This window comes from Mastomys coucha, unplaced genomic scaffold, assembly GCF_008632895.1.
Source record: "Mastomys coucha isolate ucsf_1 unplaced genomic scaffold, UCSF_Mcou_1 pScaffold13, whole genome shotgun sequence".
NCBI classification, from domain to species: domain Eukaryota; kingdom Metazoa; phylum Chordata; class Mammalia; order Rodentia; family Muridae; genus Mastomys; species Mastomys coucha.
The window spans coordinates 80,075,164-80,100,568 of record NW_022196895.1 but is presented as its reverse complement, the minus strand read 5'-3'; the positions used below and the strand labels follow the sequence as shown (position 1 = coordinate 80,100,568).

General features: G+C 45.0%; 1 protein-coding gene across 2 annotated transcripts in view; it reads left to right on the top strand.

Annotated features, from left to right (window-relative positions):
• Positions 1-24,734, top strand: part of Znf407 (zinc finger protein 407) — a 411,238-nt gene extending 386,504 nt beyond the window's left edge. For both annotated transcript variants that reach the window (XM_031366182.1, XM_031366183.1), the window contains one exon: positions 22,398-24,734. In XM_031366182.1, coding sequence (XP_031222042.1) covers positions 22,398-23,737 — 1,340 coding nt within the window. In that variant the 3' untranslated portion in view covers positions 23,738-24,734. The remainder of the gene's footprint in view (positions 1-22,397) is intronic.
• Positions 24,735-25,405: the final 671 nt, after the last annotated feature.

Below are 25,405 nucleotides of genomic sequence, written 5' to 3'. Positions count from 1 at the left end.
TAGGCATGCAATTTACAAAAATGACAAGGAAGGGTGGTACTTTTTCCAAGGTGAATGTAAGCTGACTGATTAGCTGGTATTTTAACTTAGATTCTTGCAAATTACAGACATAAGAAACCCTGCAATTTATATGTACTTTGGAAGTGAAAGCTTTAATCCCGTGATTCATGAAAGTAAAGTGGTAATAATTTAAGTACCATATTTTATTTATCCCTCAGGGTTGTCAGCTGATACAAGAAGTATTTCCACTATTTTGGGGTTGCTGCCTTTGGCCACCTAACTGCTTCTTAGGAAGTAAGAGGGAAATTGCTTATATAACTACATGGAGAGTCTCTGGCAGCATGAAGCCCAGGCATCAATCAGTCCATCTGGGTAAAATCACAAGCTGACTCCGATATTGCTAAATATTTATACTGTCAAATGCACACAGACATCCAGATGAAAAGAGGCATTCATTAGGAACTCTCCAGCTTGTCAGTTTAAAGACGCAGATTAGAGCAAAACCTCCCACTATGGTACTGCGTGCTCAAGAAAAGTCTATATTTAGCCATTCCGAGCAATAAATATCATCATATTGCCTCATTTAGGTAAATAGAGAATAAATATTGTCAAGATGATCTCGAGATAATGTAAACAGATCCCTGCTCAGAGTCTGTTGCAGGGGAAATTCCAGGACAGTGATGTGCTGGCGATGCTTTGGGGTTTAACCCTTTCTCCTAATCGCATACCCCTCCCCTTTTTTGGTAGCAGAGAAATGTTAGTGACAGATTATGGGGGAAGGATGAAGGGAACAGAGTGAACCACGAAGGTGATTTTAAGTTGTGTGAGTCGAGCACTAATTAGCACGTGTGCTGAGCACTGTCTTGATAGCCCCAGAGCTGCTGCTGCCAACAATACAGACTTGGAACTGGTGTTAAAGCCGTTCTCCACTCTCTCAGATCAAGTGAAACCTTGGAGCTCCAGGAAGCTTGGCACTGTACAGAGCTCTACCAGGTGGGCCTCACCCTGGACTTGGTTTTACACAGTGTTTTGTGTGATAAAAGCTCTTACAGAGGATTGACCCCTACAGATGAGCGCTGTACCTTGACATCTCAGGTCTGTGCTGAAAAAGCGCAGGCTCCTTGCACAGCAGACTATTCTATTCAGCGTGTCTGAGCAGAGAACATGGTCCTTTCCCAGGGGCACACAGTCTCTTCTCTTCACTGATAATTGATAATTTTAGAAGTTATACTCGAAGGGAATTTTAACTGATGTCAAAGTTTTAGTTAATTACACTAGATGATTTTTTGAGATTAATAATTAACATCCCTCTTTATAACTAAATATCCATAATTAATCAGCAAATCATAACGTGAAGACTAATTAACTTCAAACTCAAATTCTAACAGAAAATCCATATTACTCTCCAGCATCATTAATTACCAAAGTAATCAAACTTATCTCTCATGGGTTGCAGCATAAAGCTTTGTGGGTTCATAAGCTCAGCCCTGTGTGCCAAAGCCTTTCCATAGGAACTTGAAGGGCGATGGTGAGATGACTAGATTTCTCCGTACTGGTCATTGGCTGCCTTATTGATAGCGCTGGGACAGGCGACAGGCAGGGGGAATCCAGCCAAGTGGAGTTCCACTGGAGGGTAACCCAGGAGATCTCTGAAACTCAACCAAGCTCGTTTGTCTTGCTTTTCTCCTCACAAAGTGCTAGCTGGCTAGACTAAAACAGGTTATTTAGCAAGAGAAAACATGCAGTTAGCAGGCTCACAAAAAGTTGGGATTTTAATAATAAAAACATATCAACCATTAAGTGCTAAAAAACAATAAAAAGAAAGTGCTGTGAAGAAAAGAAATACTGCATACAAGACAAAAAACAAAACCACAGATAGCTGGGATGGATGCCACACTGCTCCGTGTGGTGCTCCGTGTGGTGCTCCGTGTGGTGCTCCGTGTGGTGCTCCGTGTGGTGCTCCGTGTGGGAGAACTGGCTGCCGCCTCTGCAGTAGGAAGGTGGCTTTGCAGTCTCCTTCAGAATGTGGCAGTTAACACCAACAGTGTAGTTAAAATCCACGCTTCCGTCATTGCACCACCCACTTTTCAAGTGCACATGTGGGATACTGTTCTTTTGTGTGGCAGCTGTAAAAATCCTCAGCAATTTCTACTGTCAAGAAAACTCTGGATAAATAGGGGCTGTTAACTTAGGCAGATAGCACAGGTTATGTGGTGGCAATCAGGAACTCACGGCACTTCAACTAATGGGTTATGATCAGAAACTGTTCCTAATAGCCAGCTAGACGGATCTGAATATGAAGATTTCTATAATTTTGTTGTCAGCCTGTGATGTACTCTACTGCTAATTATTTGCAACAATTATGTTTTCCTAATAACAAAAGAAGCAGCAGTGAATTAAGCAGGCTCACCTTCAGATCTGCAGATAACAGTTTAAACGCACTTGCCATTAAGAAACAGCATTTCTTCTTGCTTTGCGGAACCTAATTATTTTGGAGGCTTGTCTTTTAAAGCCTGCTGCCTTACTTCTTCTGAACCTGTTCTGTGTGTCAGTTCACACTGACGACTTCAGTAGCTAGTATTTTCTCAGTCTTCGGTTTACGTCTGCACCTCCCCTGGAATGCTTACTGCATTTGGTTATTCAAAAACCATAATTAGTGCAGTAATTAACATGTAGGTCCTTCAGAGGAAGACTGCTAGGATCTTGGGACATCTCTCATCATCCTGACTGATGTGTGGATGATAAAGAGACTGAGGTTGATGTGGTGACAGGATGTGTCCTCCTGTGTGGTAACTGTGCTGCAGGGAGATTCAGACAGGACCTTGGTCCACAGGGCCTCACGTTCGGAAAAAGTAATTATCCACACTGTTTCTATAATTCGGCTAGGTGTTATCCTGCATTTGCAGCTGTCAAATCATTTGTTTTAAATGATTTTTAATAACTTATGAATACTTGAAAGTTCTGAGTTTTACACATTATTTCCTAGCACTTCATGAATGCAGAGGCCAAGATTCATTCATTCATTCATTCATTCATTCCTGCCTTTCCTTCCTTGTCTCTTTTTTCCTCCATTACATAGGATCCTACCTGACGGTTTATTTCAGGCATCTGAAATGCTGGACATATTTTTTAAATTGTAGTCAGAAAAGGCTCAACTTGATCTAGTTATACCTTTCACATAAGTTAAAAGTATGGCCTGAAAGGCAGGACAATTGATGGCCAAGGCAAGAGCCAAGGTCATCTATAACTTTCCAAGGCTTATCCTGTTCACCTACTGCTTTCCAGATCCTTCCAAATCAACGTCAACAGCTAGGGACCATGTGTTCAAACATGAGCCAGTGGAGAGCGATTCAGTTCCAAACCATTAACAGAGTTTTCAGAGAAAACATCATGGCTTCTTCCAAATCTGAAGAGAAATAGGAAGACACTGACTGGGTGCTAGGGCTAGTAGGGAGCAGGTCTAAAGGAATAGGAAGACACTGACTGGGTGCTAGGGCTAGTAGGGAGCAGGTCTAAAGGAATAGGAAGACACTGACTGGGTGCTAGGGCTAGTAGGGAGCAGGTCTAAAGGGGACTTTATAACTACAGGTTAGTTTCATGTTTGGTTTTTGGAGGGGTGACGGGGCTTGGGGGGGCAGGATTTTAAGACAGAGTTTCTCTGTGGAGCCCAGACTGTCCTAAAACTCACTCTGTAGACCAGGCTGGCCTCTAACTCATCATAATCCACCTGCCTCTGCCTCCCGAGTGCTGGGATTTAAGGCATTTGCCACCACTGCCACCCAGGTAGTTCCACATTTGTTATGTTACATAGAGCCTGGTATTAATCTGTATTTAAAATGGAAGGGTGATGATTATTGAGCAGATTTATGTGTTTAACTGCATAATATATCAATTTGTTCAGAGTATACAGTGTATCTTGACTGTAATCTTGGTTGCTGAGAAGTGACTATCCTTGGTTTTGAACCAAACAATCAAATCTTTTAGTGTTTTGAACTTCTTCGTATTCTGCAACTGTCTATGTGTATTTACTAGACCATCTGTGCCAATCAGAACACAGAGCTGCTGTTCTATGAGTATTATTTGAGTTGACTCACAATGGTGCTGCTATGTAGCTTGGTTTTTAGCTTTTTTTTTTCTTCTCTCTCTCTCTTTAATTTTTTGAAATTGGCATGTAATTACATTTCTCCTTCCCCTTTCTTTCCCTCCAAACCTTCCCATATACCTCTCTCCACTCACTTCAAATTCATGGCCCCCTTTTCACTAATTGTATAATGCATATATGGATGTAGTTCTACACAGATTGATTTCTGGAGGCCTCTTATGGTTTTCCCCATCGAGTTAGGTGTGTCCATTGGTGTCATCGTTGTTCAACTCACATTTTGGCATTTTTTTAAAAAACTTTTTTTCTTTTAAGATTTATTTATTATTATAAATGAGTACACTGTAGCTGTCTTAAGACGCACCAGAAGAGGGCATCAGATTTCATTATAGGTGGTTGTGAGCCACCATGTGGTTGCTAGGATTTGAACTCACAACCTTCAGAAGAGCAAACAGTGCTCTTATCCGCTGACGCATCTCACCAGTCCACATTTGGGCATTTTTAACATTTGTATTATGTATATAAACATGGATGAGAGTTCTATGTACATGACTGTGAGGCCAGCAAAGGACATTAGATCCCCTGGAGCTAGAATTACAGAAGGCTCTCAGGTGCCTGACAGAGGAACTGGAAACTAAACTCAAGTCATCTGCACGGGCAGCAAGCGTCCCTAGCTGCTGAGCCATCTCTCCAACCTGTGTATCACCCTCTTAGTACCATTGAGTCAGAGGAGGAGGAAGTATTGAGAAGTGCTGTGGATGCACATGGTGGTCTAGCATAGCTCCAAGCCCTGCCACATTACATGGCTCCAGAGAAAACAAGTAACAGGATGTCCTATGTAGTTGCCAGCCAAAGGCACACACGAGCTGCTTACATTATCTCCCCTGATACTTAACTGTCTGGCAAGGTCTCCATGGCCCACATTATAGACATAGAAACTGAAGCCTTGGAGCTTGAAGAAGTTGCCCACACACCCTCAGTGCATTAGAGCTCAGATCTGAGTCTTGAATCTGCCAAAAGATAGGGTAAAGAAAAATCATTAAGAGTTAAAGCCTTGCTGTGTTCATAAGGCAATGTAAAGCTGAAGTCCCCCCCCACCTCGCAAGAGAAATGGCTCCTAAACACTCAGTGGCTTGACACTGCCTCCATGGTGCCATTTTAGCTGTGACACAGCAGCTGCACAAGTTCCTTAACATGTGTGTCTCACATCTGGCTGCCACTGGAACATACCAAGAGAGCAAATACACAACAACTAACTGAGCAGGAAGCAAATGTTCAGCTCCTCTGTAACTGAAGGACAGACAGTTAAGAACCATATTAAGTAACCACAGTACAGCCATCTGGTAGACAGTCCAGTTTGCTATCTTTCTAGAAAGCAAGATGAATATAAGGATGGTCTTTCCTTAATGAGGTAGAGGAGGGATGGACAAAACTCAGTCTCTGTGGCAGTAAGAAGCCCTAGCATCCCCCACAGGCAAAGCCCATGCTTCATTGCTAAAGGCCACCTGGTTTCAGGTAGACACATCTCTTACTCCTAGACATCCAATTCACACATATCTCAGAATATTTCTCATTCTTTGAATTTCTGTGTTATCAATTAAAAATGAAACTTAAAAGTAAGTGAAAATCTAACCTAATGATTTGGGGCTGCTTAAACTTCAGAGAAGTATTTGAACAGTGAGTCCTGCATTGTCTCTGAAAAGTGAATAGGAAACTTTACAGATGAGATCTTTGGGTGCCAAAACCAAGGCATTGAGTTATTTTGATATCTAGTGACTTTAAAGAGGACATCACAGTGTGTCCTATAGAGTCCTGGCAATCCATAGGTAAAAGCACTGATTTTGACGATTGTGTACTCATGTACCCATCTCCACAACCGAGTCAAAATTTCAGAAAGTCTCTGTCTCCTCATTGGTATAGACCCACTCCCCGTCATTCAGCTGGTGACTTCCCTACAGTTTTGTCTCTCCCAGAATGACACAGAAATGGAATTGAGAGTATGATGCCTTGTACTTATTTAACACAATGTTTTTGAGATTCATTCCTATGGTTGAGCCAAGTGCCATTTGACTCTTTCATTACTGAGTAGTATCCCATTGCACTGACGCACCAGTGTGCTTAACTACTCTCATGGTGACAGATATTTTGGCTGCTCTACTTGGGAATGATTGTAAACCATAAATGTTTAGCACAAGTCTCAGGATAAACTTGTATTTTTATTTCATTAGGAGGGGCGTTGTAGCATGATATGTTAAGAAATGGCCAAATTGTTGCCCAAAGAAGATTTGCAGTCTCCCCAGCAGTGTGTGGAAGTACCAGTGCCCCATGCTTTCCCCATCTCCCCAGCAGTGTGTGGCAGTACCAGTGCCCCATGCTTTCCCCAGCACTTAGTATTTCCATCCCTCTTAGTCCTCGCAGTGTGTAGCTCAGAGTGGGTTTGGTATGCATTTTCATAGTTCTTTTTTAGTGTGTATTTATGTATGAATTGCTATAATTTTTAGGAAAGTACTTTTCTAACTCCCATTTTTGCATGGTCCTTGACTAATGGGATTCTCATTGATAGGTCTGTAATGTAGATGAATAGTTTATTTAAATAATCATTATTCCATATTACTTAAGAACCTCTTCCTGAAGACCATCATGGGTCTGGTGTTTTAGGCAGAGACTGACAGTTACCTAGTTACTCACCAAAGTTCTTTTGGGCACTCCACACCAACTACAGTACATTCTACATTGTTCCAATTTGCATTTCAGCAAAGAATTCTTCAAGAATATCCATGCAAAATAAGTAAGATGATAGTGTCAGCAGTATTCTGGATTAAAAGTAAAATATATTCAAACTTGATAAGTAGAAGGCTCTGTGTGTGTGTGTGTGTGTGTGTGTGTGTGTGTATGTGTGTGTGTGTGTGTGTGCTGCAGGAACTACAACATATGTGTAGATCCATTCATCTCAACAGAAATTTAAAATCTATCTTACTGAAAACAAGTAATTTTTTTATTTTGATTAAAATGCATATTGATAGCTAAATCAATGAGCTTACATTGTGTACATAAGTTATAAGCATTCAGCTTATCTCTTTAAATATCCTTTCGGCTTGTGTTGGAACATTCAGCAGAACGTTTGGTAAGTCAGTGGTGTTCCACACATAGATGATTCTCCTTTGAAAACATTGGAATGTGGCTAAAGCTTCCTGCAGATACAGCAAGAGCATGGCAGTCCCTGTGCAGAGCCTCTAGACAGGAGCATCCATTGTGTCAGTGCTATCTGGAGCATGCCAGGACCTGTGGCATTCTCATCTACCACACTCCTCGTTGCTCTGCTTGTTCTGGGTTGTGGTGCCACCCACCCCACTATCCTGTTCCTTTACAAAATGGAAACTTTAATGCCAAGAACCTTTATTAGGAACTTTATTAGGTTTCTGAGCTAAAAGAGCAGAGTGTGATTGTTTTGGATCTCAAACGGAATATGAACTGCATTAGGATGGGCTCCTGTGCTGTGACCCAGAAGGCTCCTCTGGGCTCTCTGTTCCTCCATCCTCATGAGTAGGCATCTCCCATCTTTAAATGTTAACCAGCCTCAACATGGCTTTTTTTTTTTTTTTTTAACTTTTCCTGAATTTCGGTTCAAATGCTCAAAAGCAATTCTTTACTAAACTCAAACTCAGCTAAATGCAGTCATTCTAAATCCATTTGTACTCTTTTGCTACAATCAGCTTATTAATTTCTAGACCCAGATAGTGTAAGTGGCTGCTGTGCTGGGGAAACGAGGGTGTGTCCAATATACAGAGGAGTCTGTGCTTTCATATCCAAACAGAAGGGTTCAAGGTAAGATAAGCTGGTGTTTTCTGAAGATTATGCTAGGATCCCTCTGCCTAGCTGGTGCCATGGTTTGTCAGCATTAACCAGAAGTAGCAGAATTCTACATATGGAGGGTTGTGTATTTGAGAGTTCGAGGAGAAAACCCAGTTGTTCTAATAATCAACTTGACATAAAATAGATTATGAAATCATCATGTAGCCTATTGATGATCGTCAACACCAAGGTGTCCTGCCTCCTTTGAGCAAGGTCTGAGAGCTTGTCACAGGCAGAATACAGTATCTTCCATGACTTGGCCCCTTTGAATGAATACCCAGAGGATCTAAGTGCAGACTTACTCCAATCCTTGTTGTTCTTTTTTCATAAAGTTGAATTTAAAGCTCAAAAAAGCCTCCCTTCCCCGACCCCCTATGTGAGGGGTGCTATATCTGGGTAAACTGGAGCTAAATTGCCTGTGGGACTCAAGCATTTGTCTCCCAGTTTACCCTTAGCTTCTGCCCTTCGCAAATTCATGCTGGGTTTCATTGAGTCAAATAAACAGGTTCTCAGTAGGTTGGAAATACTTTTGAAGAGACAAATATGTGTTCTTTAGGAATAATATATCCAAAATTCAAACCAAATTGTGGTATATTTGTAAAATTTGTATAATACTGCTTCAATATAAATTTTTAAAAAGTATTCAATAAAACAAAACCTTGATTGCAATAAGCAGACATTAATAGAGAACTAAAACTAGCATGTTGAGCTACATTGTAGTTATAGGGATTAACTGGATATTTATATATTATTATTGGGAAACTTGCTGTGCATGGCTAGCAGATGGGGTAGTGGTCCAGTTACTAGTTAGACAGAATTGGAGTAAGCATTATTCTAGCCAATGGATGTCAAGTGAAAACCAGAACACAAAAGTTTCTCTGTACACCAAAATGAAGGTACATCCAAGTGAAGGGCAACTACTGGGACACCCAAGGTTTCATCCTGCCACCTGGTGTCATGTGACAGCTTTGTGATCGAGGCTTTCCTGGGAGGCGTGTTCTTCCTTTATTGTATGTAACTTATCTGCAATACTTCTTGGAATTTCTAAAATTTTCAGATATCTTAATTCTTTCCAACCCTAGTCCCTACTAGCTACTCCAGCACTGTAAATTGAGTAAGATAACTGTTGGCTCTCCAGGACACTGCAGACATGCTCACACAGTAGTCACATGGACACAGAAAAGCTGAGCTCCAGACTGTCACTCTCTCTGGTTTGCCCTGCGGCAATTCTGCTTTGAGTTTCTTTCAGCCAGCAAATGAGGAATTAATTCAGCACTGTCATTCTGATTGCCTTGCTACTCCAAGAAAGAACAGAGCATTTTTTTGTTCAGCAAAATGCTTGACATCCTATAATGGTGAACTGAAGTAAAAGTAAACAGGAAAGTCCCCACGATTTAGAGAATATCATTCCAGGTTCCCAACCCCTCATTTGCCTCAGTTAATGAAACTACTAATCAAATTGCCTGTCTTCTGATCGTATGTGAAACTGGACATGTGTGAATGAATGTTTACCGTTCACTGACCATGTGTGATACAGGCCAGTGGCCAGAGCAGGAATGGTACCATACTGTCCCGATGGTGGTACTCTGCCTGCTCTGTGGTACCTGATGCTTACCCCACCCCATCCTTCCCAGCAGGACCCTCCTCTGAATGATTGATTTTGTGGTCTTTCTAATAGTACAGGAGCCTCCCAGAATCTAGTCTCCATCTTCCTGGCCTCTTTTTAGCCTCAAATTGGTCCTCACTGTCTTCTTATGCCCCATGACTCATGTTTTGACTTCCCAGTACCCTTGATTGATCTAGAGTATTAGCATTCCCACAGTGTCCTCTGTTCTGCCAATAACTAGAAAAATGCAGTGTGCCACACACTGTGCCAATGTGCCACACACTGTGCCAAGTACTTGCAGAACAATCTAGGTTCCTTCTCTTGCAGAACTTATACTTGAGGATAGTGGTGAAAGAACTCTATAGCCATGGTTAGATTACACCCCTAAAGCTAGCCCCCCAATTTGCCTACCTCCTGCTCCTGAGGCTGGCCACCAAGGTCTAGCTATCAAAAATCCCCTTTGACTCACCTAATTAGGGTGCCCAGTTAAAACAGCTCATCCTAACTAAGGGATTTCCTTTTATAAACCACCATTGCCTGTGGGCCACGGACAAATGCCCTGCCTTTCCCTTGCCCCCGTCCCCTCCTCCCTTGTGTGAATTCTCCTCTCCTCCCCCTTCTCCCTTGTTTGAATTCCCCTCCATTTCCTCCTCCTCCTCCTCCTCCTCCTCCTCCTCCTCCTCTTCCTCTTCCTCCTTCCTTCTTCCTCTATCTCTTGTCTTTGTCGCTTATCCCTGTCCATCTGAGGCTTTGTGCTAAGCACTTGGTCTAGAGGTGTCTCTAGCCAACTTTTGAGGTTCCTACAGGGGAACATTCAGGAACTAAAGGATGAGTCAACAGAACAGAGTGTGATGGGCACTTGAAGTAGAGGAGGTGTGTTGAGAGCTTCCAGATTGCAGGCAAACAAAAGTGCCCTTGTTCTTTTATTCTTGCACCTACACAGCTAGGACAGCTTCACAAGTTCAGACTCATCCTTCAGCGCATTACTAGGAGGAACCCTGCATAGTTCCAGCAGTTCCCTTCTACTAACACACATCTTCCCAGTGCTTCCTATGACCATCTGATTCCTAAGTACAATTCCTCAGTGTTGCATAAGCAAACCACACCCACCTCTTCACTCTGTTCCTACCTTCTTCCATCCCCCACCCCAAGGCCACAACCTTTCTTCCCAGGCAGATTAATTCCAGGGTTGCCATGTGCTTAGAATAATACAAGGCTTTCTCCATTGCTTAGCACTGCCTAGAAAAAAACATACTCATCTTCAAACTGCGGGGTTTCTGTTCTAGACAAAGCAAGGCATCATTCTCTCTGATAGATTGTTAATTCCTTACACACCAAAGGGTTTTGTAGTCCGTATTTGACTTGATGATAAAGTAAACTGCCAATATCGGTGTTTGTTAAGTAGTTAAGATGATTATTGATCCAAGGAAATTTAAATTACTAATATAAATGAAAGTAAAACCTGAGCATATGTAGAATTGAAGAACAGTATTACGGGGCAACAGAATTTACTAAAAACCTCTTTATTTCAATACTGGCTTTGAAATCCACTGAATGTCTTAACATTGGTGTTTTTTCCTGTGTTGGTGAAATCTAAATAAAAAATAATCTTCCTTCATTATTCTTCATGACTCTGATATTTCCATGTCTAACTCTTCTGTTCAAAGACCAAATTGTCTCCTCATAGCTCAGTAGGTAATTTTGTAGTAGTTTTGTTCAAAAAGAGTGCATGTTTGCCCTCTCAAAGAAATCTTTGCTTAGATTCTTTTTAAATCCCTGACTTTGCATGTCTGCTAATGGGTACAGTGTGGCCACCTACAACTCGAGCAACTCACACAGGCTCCAGCCAGATAGATCCCAGAAGTGCTGTTTCTATGAGATGATAGCCTATTCCAAGGCCTTCCTAGTTTATAATTGGTGATCCCAGTAGAATCCACTCATAGCAGGCAGCTGTGGATTATAGCACGTTCATGAGAACCCAGGTCATAAGGGAAATGATGTGTCATAACCACTGTTGCCTCATGACTGAGCTGTGTCTGTCACGGGCAGGAGAGTTTCTCTAAACAGAGAATGTGGCTCCAGGTATTGTGGTCTAGCTCCAGAATCCAGGAGAATGGCATTGTAGTTTACACTGGAGCTTAGCAAAGTCCCATCCTTTATTCCCCACCAGAACAGATAGGAACCCAAAAGCCAGAGTTTCTCATACCGCCACCCTGGTCTGCTCCTGAGCACTGTCCTGCCACTGACAGTCACTCAGGTTCTTAGACATAGGACATCCTGCCTCTAGTGTCCGAGGAAGCCTACCAGGCACTGTGCCTTTTTGACGGGCAGGAAGCATTCATGACATCCACAAATCATTTTAGGCTTGAAGGACCATGGAATTTGCTCCATGAAGAGCCAGGTGTGATCACAGCCACCGCATGAGGAAGGACAGTCCTTCTCAAACAGTAGTCTGTTTTCTGATGCACTAAATGCACATGTGTGTGGGACTACTACCTGCATCTTCTGAACTTCCGTGATGTGCTGGTCTCAAGTCCCAGCACTGCTGCTTAGTCAGTACCCTGAGCTGGAGACTTCGTAGGCTTCTCTATTACCAAAGCTCCACTCCACCCACCTGGTACAAGGCACCCTTGGTCACTCAGGATGGATCCAAGGGTTCTCAGGGCTTAGGTCTCAGAAGCGCTGTCTAGATATTCTCATCCCACAGTTCAAAAGCTCTTGTTTTTCTATACTTGGCGTTGATCTTGCATTGCTTGCCTGCTTTATCACTTCATCTGCTTTCCAAAGGTCCAACATGTGTGCATAGAACCAGGAGTCGCCTCTCCTGGGACTCCAGGTCACCATAAAAGGCCTGTGGTTCCTCCATTGCACCTTCACCTGCAACATGGAGGCCTTTGGACTCTGAATACTTTTTATTGTGAGGATGGCTGTACCAGTTCTCATTCCATCCACCCCTCTGTTTTTGTAGGCATTACCAAAGCAAGTCTCTCCATGGATGGTAGGTCACTTTCAAGTTAAAGGAATGTGCACCTGAGAAAGACTTAAATATTCTCTTATGTACACATTTTAGTATGCTATCCCTAGAGCCCAGATCCTTCCATGGTAGTGATAAATGTGTCTCCTCACACCAGTGTAGTATCTGTTCTTCTGTGTTTGAGTAGTAGCTGTTAGATGTCAGCATGCTGATGGCTTCACTGTGCACACTCGCCTTCCTTGTTTGTTTCCGTAAGTTAGTTAGGCGGAATGATGCATCAGCAACATCATTCCCCATATTTATGGGGAAAATACAAAGGTAATGTAACAACAGCACTTGTCGGGGTTCTTGGGTGGCAGGAGGCAGGCACCGGTGCACCACTGAGCCGCTGCAGCTCCTGCCGCCCTTCCCTTTAGCACCTGTACAGGTAGTAAGGAGTGAAGTGTGGCTGAGAGCTCTGGCACGAGTTCCGTTCCCTCTGCCTGCTGTACAGGAGCTGTCTCTGGGGACAGAGGCTGTTCCTGTCCGACGCCCTTACCTTCACCTAGCCACTTACACACTTGCACCTCTGATGGGTGTGTGCAGGCTTCTGTATGGGGAGTAGGAGGAGCAGAGTGAGATCTTGAGACCTAGCAGGTCCCTCAGTATGGCTATGTTTGTGCTGGTGTGTGTTCCTGACAGTGTTTGTGTGTCCTTGATTGCATGCATGCACTTAATATATCTCTGATGAAACCAGTCATATAAACATCTTAAATTTTAGAGAGTAGTAGCCTCCTCTCACTTCATACTTTAAGCTTCATGATTTGTCCTATGAAATGTTTAAATCAACTTCATATTTTATATATATATATGTGTGTGTGTATATATATATATATATATATATATATATATACATACACATACATATTTGTGTGTGTGTATTTCTCTAGGACCCAGGGCACAGATATATTGTGATTATTTTTTAAGTAGGAAGGAAGCATAGTAGGTTTAAAAAAAAAAACAAGACAAAGTAAAGATTTGAGCATCCACTGGTTGAAAGCTAACTATTACATTCTCCCATGTTGACCATGGCAGCACCTGCCAGTCCTGACCCTACCCATGCCAATGTATGGATGAGGCCAGAGGAACAGCATGTGCCTTACCCGGGGTAAACCATAGCACTGAGCTGCCCCTCAGCTCCCCCAGGTTGATGTCAGAAGGGACTGGTGCCCTCTGTCCTCTCCTCCCCACTGTTTCCACCACAGGCTTCTTTCCATGGTGCCCGGTCACATAGGGTCCTGCAGCACAATGCCCAGCTTCTCCTGACTTGGCATCGACAGCCTTGTTAGCTACAGCAGGCCACACGAGGCCTGGCCCCGTCTCTAATGTGCTCATTTCACAGGACCAGGGATTCGGGCTAGTTTGGGATGTCCTTCCTGTGGTGGGATCAGACTTTGCAGGTGTCCCCATAAGACTCGTCAGTCTCCTTAGCCAGATCAACAGCAAAAGCAGCCATGTGCCACGACCATATGACTCACTTTAAGATGTAGGGAAGGAGCCCGCATTGTCTTAAGTGTACACAAGCAGCTGCTGTCATTTGGCTAGGAGCAGATGTTCGACCTCCAAGAGCTTTGCAGATAATTAAAATACTAAGAGTTAGTGTTTTACCCCAGCTGTAGGTTCTGTTTACTGTAAATTTGATTTTAATGGTGCCTCTGTGCTGTTGCCGGGAAGCGGTTTGCTTTTTACCTTCATGCAAAAGTGTGTGCAATGAAGACAAATGCCTGCTTCCTCTCATTTCCTCAGGAAAGATAGCATGATACTATAACATGGAGGAGATGGGTCTCCTAGGAGACTAGGAGCGTGTATGTGATCTTCTCGTAGGGTTTGCCAGGAAACAAAAGGGGACAAGGGGGTCTGCTTTGTTAGCCTCTGAAGTCAGCCTTGAGAGGCGTGCCCTCCAGCGACACTGGCTAAGCTTTGTATTTACATAATTTTAAGGTATGTGTAATGCGTACAACTTTTGAAAAATAGACCTTGTCTCCTGATGTTGTGTTATCTGTACTGAGCATTTATAAACTGTCAGAGGACATTTCGGAAAAGGTCGTTGGACTTCTTAATTTCCTGATTTCATAAAGCAGAAAAGAATGCCTGTACTAGTTAAGTGAAGTCAAACCCAGGCAGGCTTGCAGTGAGCAGATGGGTGCTATCCACCTGAAGAGCTTGCAGGTCTTCAGAAGGACTCCCCCACTGGGATTCTGCAGCTCCTCTTCAAGCCTCTGGCTTCCTTTCTGAGAAGTGGGGAAAGTGCCTGGGCCTCCTGTCCTGAGCTTGTGGCAAGAATGTTGACCCAGGTAGTGGTGTGCAGGAGCAGGTGAGCCTTAGTCTCCAACAGTTCATATTCCCAGAAAGGCTGCACAGGAAGGAGATGTGAGAACACTCAACACAGACCGGACTCCTGGCCCCATGTACCCCAAATCATGTCGAGAATGTGAGAGGCGCCTGCACAGGTGCAGGCATGGGTGCAGGCATGGGTGCAGGCATGGGTGCAGACATGCGCTTTCCCATACCTCTCCCTACACTCGCTGACGCCCGGCCTGCTGGGACGCCCCACGTGGGGGAGGTTCCACCTCTCCCTTGGTTTGTTTGAATGGATTTTGGTGCATTCTGGTGGTGAGTCACCTGGTTGTTTTTAAGACCTGCCATTCATGAGTGAACGACAAGATCAGAGCACTTTGCAGTCTAACTTTAAGGTACCATTTCATCACTGTGTGAAACTGACGACACCATTCAAAGGTTTGTAGTTGGTATTTCATGACATATGACTGACGCTCATAGAGTCTGCTCAGCAGAGAAACAGTTAAGCACCGGCTCCCTCACCTCGAAGCCTAGGAAGATCACCTTAAAGGCTGTGCTCTCCCCTCGCTGACTGAGATTTGTGTGCCCAGCTCCCATTACTGCCATATCTTCATGCATGAAAATGATAATATATACCTAAGGGTCTGATCTAATACAGAATTTCCTTAAAGGTAAAATATTGTCTTTTATTCTGCCACCCTTCAGTGCCCATGGAAATACCTGGGCCCACAGAGACTATTCTTGGTAAAGTTAGAAACCTGAACAAGTATATATTTCCAACCTGAGATAAAATTTATTCTTCATTTTTTTTCTGGATATCTTAGAATTCTTTTCAGAGGTCATTCATAATCATCTCTGTCACCACCAGCACAAAGTGTAATACTGATGAGACTTAAGAAAAAGGAGTTAAACCAAGTGGTGCCCTGAATGCTTGTCCTGGCCCATTGTGTGTGCCCTTCACTAAAACTTGTATGGCGCATCTGCAGAGAGTGATATTCGAGCTTATATCTAAAGAGCTTTTCAGTGGCTTAACTTGAGCTAATTTCTTATAGGACAATAATTTCTCTCATCTCTTGGGAAGCAGAGACCTTCATCAAACTGTGATGTAGTTCTTCAGGCTGTGCCTGTGTGTGCTTATGTCTGGGGTAAGGAGAATGTAGTCATTGCTGTGGTTCATCTAACACAGCTGAGGTGAGCCACGTCACTGAGGCTCATTTTAGGTCCAGAGTAACCAATCCTGTGCTCGAACACAAGCCCTGCTGCTCTGCCAGCCAGGGGAACAAGTCCATCAAAAGCTGAGTTCATTCTTCATTCTGCATCACAGATATCCCACTTGTTTCTGCTTCCTAGGTGAACTTTAGTAACCTGGCAGAGGTGATGGGCATGAGACACTGACCGCCCTGTGTTGGCAGGCTTCGCCCCACCCCACTCTGTCACTGTTATTCCAGCACATGCTCTGTTTTTAATCCCAGTCAAGTCCTACAGTCTGGGCTGTGATTTTTGACAATAATTTGAGGGCTTCCCTACATATTTGTGGTATGAAACGCTGTGCAGAGACAAGGCCCTTCCACATGGAGACTGGACCAGCCTGCCTGGAAAGCACTCACTCTTTAAGCCAGGTTGGAAGCGGGCACCCTGCACGATGCCAAGGATGGTTGCTGTCTTTAAGATGAATAAATTACAGAGCAATTATCGACATCGATTTGACTGGCTAAACTATTGCTGGCTGCTATTGTGAGAATAATGTATTCCCTGCTTTAAACTTCTAAAAGGTTATATTTCACTGAATTTTAATTTGTCATTTTTCCTGCTTTCACTTGAGAAACTTATAAGCTTTTGTGACATTAAAATATGGCTCTAATTTATTAGCATAATCTGTTAATATTGTTTCATTTTAATAGACATTAAGTATGATTTTTTAACATTCTTTTTTAAATTACATCTTAAAATGAAAGTCAGGAAAAATTATACATGGCTTAAGAATCACAATGTCATGTGTGCCCCAAGTTTTTATATGAAAAGTATTATTTTTTGGATCACTTCATATTCAAGGTGCTTTAATTATGACAGTGAAACAACCCAGCATTTTCAGGCTTTAGTGGTTTAACCAAAACACAGACTCTAAACCACAGAATCTGCAGTGCGCCCGAGCACGAGATAAACATTTAGTACTGCTCAGGGGAGGCTCCGGGTGTGACATAAACGCTGGCTCATAGCTGCAGAGCGGTTTACATAGGATATTAACACCGCTCTCGCCAGCGTCAGGCGCCTCACCCCACGACACGTCTTTTTAATGCCATCTTTATCTGCTACACGATGCATGAAATCTACTTTCAGCTTTAGAACCGCCGACAACCTTTGACCCCTTGAGTGCAGACACAATGTGACCTTTCTATTGTCATCAGCCTTCATTCTCCTGAAAATTCTATGAATTTTTATTACAAGTTTTTTTTTGAACCAAGCTGAGGCTTCCACAAATTACTTGCCACAGATGAGATGAAGTTGTTGAAGTGGTGTTAGATAAGTTTTACAGCCAGCATGTGTGCTGAGAGGAGCCCAAGCCTGTGTCCTACAATGTCATAGACCAGTAACTGCTGAGCCTACTATTGGATAAATACATCATTTTATGGAACATTGATTGTTCTATAAACCCAATGGAGTATTATGCTCTATGATCAAACCATTTAGATTGTGTGTAGAGCACAGAAAATGCCATATTCAGGATGGTACTAAAAGTGCCATTTGTGTATTTTATGGATGTCATTACAGGGGAAACTTCTCTCTGTAGGCCCTGTTTACTGCAAAATTTTTTAGTCTGTAATGACATTTTTCATTCACAACGTATGCCTTCAAGAGAGGGGGCCCTTGTTTTATTTGTTTCATTTGAGTTTACTGCACAAATTCTGTACATTTTAATTAAATGTAAGCTTAACAAAAGCATAAGGTATTTATTCTGTGGGGGGAAATGATGACAGTAGCCGTAGCCCAGCTCACACACAAAGAAGGGAGTCAGGTGCACAGGTCCTCCACTGCCCAGAGCCTGGAAGAGAGAGGAGCAGGCCCTGGTGTGCCTTCGGGCCACTAGCCTTCACAACCTACCCATTGTCTCCATCTCTGGAGCACGCTCTTACAGAAAGGTCAGCGGTTTTGTTGCTATGTTCTACTGAAGCAAGGCCTAGCCCCAAAATCACTTCATTGAAAAAAGATCTCAAGAAAAAAAAAAGAGCCACCTTTATTATCATTGTAGTTAGCAACTCTTCTTCAAGTTTAGACATGAGCAGTGTCTCTGCGCATGGGAGCAGATAAGCCATATAAGGTCTCATGATCATGAACAGGGCTGCCTTTTAATTCCACTCCCAACTTCTGCACATGTTTGTTTGCCCTATTGGAAACAGGTCCAGAGTTTAGACATTGCTCTGAAATCCAAGTGTATCTTAAAAATAAGTACAGCACAAATGCTAGGCCATTGAAGATCTGCATGCTTGTTGAAGCTGCAGCCATATGGAGGCCTCTGGGATAAAACCTGAAGCCTGCCCTGTCCAGCGGCGCTGCTCCATGTGACCATCTGCACTGGTGCGCCTCACAGTCCATTCTCACTAAAAAGAGCTCGCGTGCCCATCACATTCTGGAATCTAAAGTTACAGTAGAGATTCACATTCGTTTAAATGACACTTGAACTTCTGCATCGCTCCACATTAATTCATTATGGTTGAAATGGAAGAATCTTCAATGGGTGAATCTTTTTCAATCTGATTGAGGCTGTTACATTTTATAGGTGCTATTTTTCAAAGCAGTACTGACAGCACTCGAAGTTATTAAATTGCTGAATCAAAAGACGGACCTGCACTCACATTTATGAACTATGATGGACTGGCTGGGGCTTCGCTGCCGGAGGTTAAGATGTTGGTGGCATTAAACTTCATCACAGAACCAACTGGCAGCAGTATTTACCCACACAGTTTACTTTAATGGGCTGGAAGTAGCTTAACCCATCTCTGAACTCAAATGAACTGAGCAAATAGTTCGGAATCTTAATTATCAATGCTGCAAGGGGATCAGAGGATCACTCTGTACCCAAGATGATTTCCTTCAAGTTTCTAGTGAGCAGTGGGACTGCTGGGGCCTAAGCAAGTGGTCTCTCTTGCCTTCTAAGAATAAGATGATTCTCATTTCCCCCAACTTGTATGGTGGGGGTCTCCTGATTTTTACTGTACAGGCAATATTCCCTTCTTTTGTAATTACTGGAGGCAGGACCAGTTGAATGAACCAGTCTATGAATTACACTGTGTGTGACCTTGACATCAGGATGAGCAGACACAAACCCAAATCAGAACTGAGGAAGGCAAGCAAAATGCTTCATTCCAGGCTGGAAAGGTAGAGCTGGTTATGGCATTGCATGCATAGCAGAAGGGAGCCCAACAGACCCAAGCAGTGAGCTGGAGGACCCAGTGGATGACAGACAGATGGACTGACCAGGAGCCAGGCCCGTTCAAACTCAGTCACAGGTACAGTCAGGTCTGTGGCGGACGCTCCTCTGTGTTGGGTCTCTTCAGAGACTGCCGCAGTCTAACTTCTCAGAGAAGAAAATTGAGGGCAGGTGAAAGGTGAAATGACAACATGAGCTCAGGTGAAGCTGTGGAGACCTTCATGGAGACCTGCTCAGGGAAATTTACTCAGGGAGATCTACTCAGGGAGACCTGCTCAGAGAGAGATCTGCTCATGGAGATGTGCTCAGGGAGATCTGCTCATGGAGATCTACTCAGGGAGACCTGCTCAGGGAGATGTGCTCAGGGAAATCTACTCAGGAAGACCTACTCAGGGAGACCTGCTCAGGGAGACCTGCTCAGAGAGATCTACTCAGAGAGATCTACTCAAGGAGATCTACTCAGGGAGACCTGCTCAGGGAGACCTGCTCAGGGAGACCTGCTCAGAGAGATCTACTCAAGGAGATCTACTCAGGGAGACCTGCTCGTGCTTGAGCTGTTTCCTAGCATCCTCAGACTGACCGCCCTCACCCTTATCTCCCAGACTCTGTGGCCACAGAGCAATGTACTGCACTGGTCTAGGCAAATGAGAGGCTTTGGTTTTTAGAAAGTCAGCAGAAGGTTGCGTGAGGCATCAGGAGCTCACAAGCACAAGCAGGTTCCCATGCAGAGCCTTCAAACTCCTGTAGAGTGTACTCCGGGGTGAAAACCCCGAGAGGCACACCTGAGGCTCCCATCTCCCAGCAGCCTGAGGTAGTGGTCACACAGTGCTCCATTCTCACTGTGGGGCTGACTGAGAAAGAGCAGAGTACGGTGTTGTTTGGGCTAGACTCATGGACTTCAAGGACCCTTGTGGGGAAGTTTAGTTGACCTTTAGCTATCACAGTCCCGTCTCCCGTGTTCCCTGCTGCGCCAAGCTGAGCAGCACCTTCCTGTCACAGTGTGCTGTGGCTGTGAAGTGAGCTAAGAAGCTTCTGGGTGCACAGTTGCTCCAATAAGCCCTCTGTGGCCCACAGCCAAGAGAGTTCTCCAACAAAGACAAAACCGCTCAGGAGTGCTTCCACATCCAGGACCACTGTTCCTACCCAAAGGCCCTGGCAGGGTTAACTTGGTCTTGGAAAAAAAGCTTCATCGGAGAACACCATCAAGGTGAGCAAAAATGCTGTTTTTAAGGGATGCCAGCAATAAATAATGAGCTTCAAGACTTGATCCTGTCTCTCTTGCACCCCTTGATAAGAATAAAGTACATAAAAAATAAACTCTGCACAGTTCATTGAGAGTGTAAGAGAGTTGTGTCAGAAATGCAGGTGCTGCTGATGGAATGTTGAACATGGGTGTGAGGGGAGGTGGAGAAAACAGGAACTCTAATCAGAGTCCATTCTCTATGGAGACGGCAGACGGTTCCCATCACTTCTTACCCTGTTGAGTTACAGATGAGGTCATAAAGGTGTACACATGTGTGTCCCACATCCACTGACTTCCTGGGCAGACAGCTCAGCCCTGGGCCTGTGGCCCTGAAACCACAGCCTCAGCTGAAATTAGAGTGGCTGGGAGACTGGCAAGGCTGAAGCTGCGCTTACTGTCTCGGGCCAGGTGGTTGTTAGGGTTACCCGTCCTCTTCCTTTTCCCCTACCCGTCCTCTCTGTCCACTCCTCATCCCACAATGGAACTAAACCATGTCACGCATTGTCAGCACTGCCCACACCCAGGGCCTTGCTGTGTTTTCAGACGAGCCACTGCGCTCTCACTAGGAGGGACTTGAGGTTGACGTGGAAACATTTGCTCTGCTGCCCTGTGTCCCAGTTCTCGTCAGTCTGTTTAAAAGCGTTCAACAGGTTTCTAGCCACAGCTGCTGGAGCATGGAACGTGTGGCATGCCCAGGATCCTGTGCTTCGCTCTCTGCACAGCTCACCATCTAGGGTCTCCCTCTCCTTGAAGGCCCAGCTCATGGCTCTTCGGCAGGTCCTTTCCCTCCACACTGTCCTATAGCCCTATAGACTATGTCCTTTCCCTCCACACTGTATTGCCCCATAGACTACGTGATTTATTCTTCTCTGCAGCTGCACTTTCCTCTGCTTCCACGGTGTTCGAGCCACTGTGGTAATGCCAGTAGGCAAAGCTTCACTGACTCTGTCTCCTTTTCCATGCTGAGCACCTGAACTGAACGGGTAGGAGGAGCTGTGTCCTGGGCCCCAGAGCCTGCCTACTCTGAGAGACCTGGTTCCAGACTCCGAGTGCCCAGCCCACACAGCTCACCACAGCCACACTGGGCTACCTCTCACTTCAGTTCAGTAAATATTTGTTGCTATCAACTCTGACAGCTGCATTTATTGGTAACATACTTTTTAATTTAATGTGTAAAGCTTTCATTATCTTTATTGACTAAACAAATGTACTGTCCTTGATATTTGTACATTAAGAAAAGGTTTTCCTTGGGGTCAAAAGATCCTACTGCTACCCTTTTGTCCTTGCTGTTGGACATGAGAGGGACCAAGTACAGGGGTTTTCTCACTGCTGTGACACAGTGCCTCACGAGAAACAACTTAAAGGAGACAGACCGTCATGGCAGGAAAGGCACGGCATCAGGAGCTTGTGGGTGCTGTCAGGAGCAGGGATTCAGTTCACCTCCTCCTGTTCAGTCCAGGTCCCTAGCCGGTGGAATGGCGCCTCCTGCAGCTAAGGTGGTGCTTTCCACCTCTGTTACCCTGACTTAATAACTCTCACAGACATGTCCAGAGGTTTGGCTATAGGTATTGGAGATGCTATCCAGTTGACAGTATTAAGCATCACCCGGAAGGAGCTTCTTGTACCTCAGCCCAGGACCCTGCACACCAGCAGTACTGCAGAGAGTCGGGTTTGTACAGATGTCATGTGCTTATGGGAAGGAGTATATCTCATAACAGCCTGTGAAGGTGCACAGGAGTAAGCAGCCTCCTTGGCCTCTGCAGAGGGGGCCACGCATCCTTCACTGAGGCTGCAGAAAGCTGTCTAAGCTGAATCTTGAAGTTCTCTTTCCACACTCTAACTGGTCCCTGTCTCCTACAGGCATCGTGTCCAAGTCCTATGAGTGCCGCCTGAAGGGACAAGGAGCCACCTTTGTGGAGACAGACAGCCCCTTCACTGCAGCCACCCTGGCAGAGGAGTCGCCTGTCAAGGAGAGGTCCTTGAGGAGCAGCAAGAGACAGACTTCCTCCCCTGAGCAGGTCCAGCAGGTCATCATCATCCAGGGCTATGATGGGGAGCTCGCCTTGGATGGCTCTGTGGAAGAGACTGCTGCGGCCACACTGCAGACACTGGCAATGGCTGGCCAAGTGGCCAGGGTGGTACACATCACAGAACACGGGCAGGTCATTGCCACAAGTCAAACTGGGTCGCATGTGGGCAGTGTGGTACCTGGACCCATCCTCCCTGAGCAGTTGGCAGACGGAGCCACCCAGGTGGTTGTCATGGGGGGTTCCATGGAAAGTCACAGTATGGATGAGGCCCTCAGTCCAGGTGCTGCTGTCATACAGCAGGTCACCAAGCAGGAGATCTTAAGTCTCTCTGAGGCTGGAGTCCCTCCATCTGACAACTCCTCAGCCTTGGATGCATTGCTGTGTGCTGTCACCGAGTTGGGAGAGGTGGAGAGCAGAGTGGGGCATGAAGACAAAGGCAGGCCCAGCCACAAGGACGTGCTGATCCAGCTGCCCAGCCAGGAAGCAGCCCATGATCATGTCAAGGTGGAGGCCACGGAGACTCAACTGTTCCAAGATGTTGAGGAGAGTCCAGCAGCCATGGAAGTACTGACCCAGGTTGTCCGTCCCTCAGCCATCCTCACGTCTCAGGAGCGAGCCCAGGTGGCCTTCAAGAAGATGGTGCAGGGAGTCCTCCAGTTCGCTGTCTGTGACACAGCCGCAGCCAGCCAGCTGATAAAGGATGGCGTTACTCAAGTCATTGTGAATGAGGAGGGCGCCGTTCACATGGTGGCTGGAGAAGGCTCCCAGTTCATCATGCAGGAAGCTGAGACCCATGACCTGCGGGTGCCAGCGGAGCACATGGACCTGGTAGAGTCAGAAGGAGAGATCTCTCAGATCATTGTAACGGAAGAGCTGGTCCAAGCCATGGTCCGTGAATCCAGTAGCAGCTTCACTGAGGGTGCCACTCACTACATTGTGACCGAGTTGCCTCCGGGTGTTCAGGAAGACCCGGGGCTTTACTCCCACACCGTGATAGAGACAGCCAGCTCCCCAGAGATCCTGCAGGCTGGGGCTGCACTCAGTGCTGAGGCAGTGGGTGCCAGCAGCACAGAACAGTTGACAAGCATGGTCATCTATACCCAGGATGGCTCCCCAGCAGCCACAGTGGTCCAGAGCCAAAGAGAAAACAGTGAGCTCCAGGAAGCATGAGGCAGGCCTCCATGCGGGGCACAGGGCAGTATGCAGAGATGTACAGGGGCCACTGAGCTTTGTCATGTTTACTTCAGAGGTGTGCTGAACAAGCCCTTCAGGCAGGGGTAACATCGCCAAGCCTGCACCTAGGTTGCCCAGCAGCCTAATAAGAGTGGGTAGGCAGCATGAACCTGTGCCATAGAGCTGGTCACTGGGCCCTCTGCTCATGGCCTTGCCCCTCGAGCACCACTGTGGTGAGAAGCAGTTTTCCCTGGGTTTTCTCCCGTGTAAGTTCCCTGTTTGGTCATCAAAGATGGTGTCCCCTATGGGAAATAGGAAATGTCACTAGCCCCAGCCCTCTGCGCCTGCTACAGCTCATATAGCTCTGCCATCTTCTCCCACAGCCGATTAAAAATCGGAACTACCAAGATTACATCTTGAAGCAGTGAACACATTGTTTTTATTGTTATTTTAAGTTTAAGGTAATGGTGTTCCCAGACCAAAGGAAGCCTATTAATTCATTTTATGTATACATTTCCTCTCTGCAAATATTTTAGGGGATTCCTTTGCCATGGCTGTTCTGCACAAGAGAAATCTTTCATCTGTGGTTTGAGAAAAGTCTTGAAATTTTTATTCAGTTACAATCCACCTGGGTTGAGACAATTAATTAATTCTCGTTCTGAATTCATTTCATACCATAAAGTCTGTACATGAAATGTCCACTATGAAAAACATCATTCATTGCTTTTTATATGAAATATTTGTTTGTATCAGTATCGTTTCTGCAGCATTTATTTGTGACTTTCAGAGTATGGGAAGGCTGACATTACAGTGGACGCCCACCCCTTGCTCCACTCCCCCAGCACTGTAAGTGCAGGATGCAGGGTAATGTTCTGGCGATCTTTCTTGATTCCATTGCTCTTTTTGTTTTGTTTTCAAAATTGTAAAATAGCCCCATTCCTCAAAGGCAAAATTGTTCTTGTTGTTTTCTTTGAAATAAAATTATAGCATTAAACAAAAGGTGGTGATGTACTGAGTGCCAGCCTACCAAGGAAGATCCCCCTCTGCTCTAACCACTTTCATATATAGTAGAACAACAGCTGCAGCCCAATGACATTGCATCAATGGTTGGCAAATAGCTCGGGCACAGTCTATCATGGTTCAGGACAGGAAGCCAGTCTCTCAGGATGAATTCCATCTCAATCCCTTCCTAGGGTAACAGGAAGCACTGGGGAAAGGCCTCTGGCCTCCTGCTTGCTTTGCCTTGAGCTGTGTCCACTCCGGGGCCAGCTCCCTCCATCCACCTACCCTTCTACCAAAAGATAAGAAAAGGTACAACTTGAGCTTTGACACTGAGTCAATTAGCTAACTGACTGTTCCTACTTCCTAAAAATGGCAGGTCTACTCAGCTCCTCTTGAACAGTGTCTTTGCCAAACAGTGACAGGATCCACTCCCGTTTGTTATCAGGATAGAGGTGACCTTTACAAAGTGATGGCCCTCTCCAGGATCCTCATACATGTTAAAAAAAGGGGGGGGGGTGAGGGGCTTTCAGTGGAGATATTTCTTGATCACCTCTCCCGTTGGCGTGCACAGCCCTGCGGTCCTGAGGCTCAATGTTAATTCCTGCCTTTGCAGAGCCCTGTATGGCTAACCTTTCCGCTTCAGTCCAGGGCGCTGACACTGAC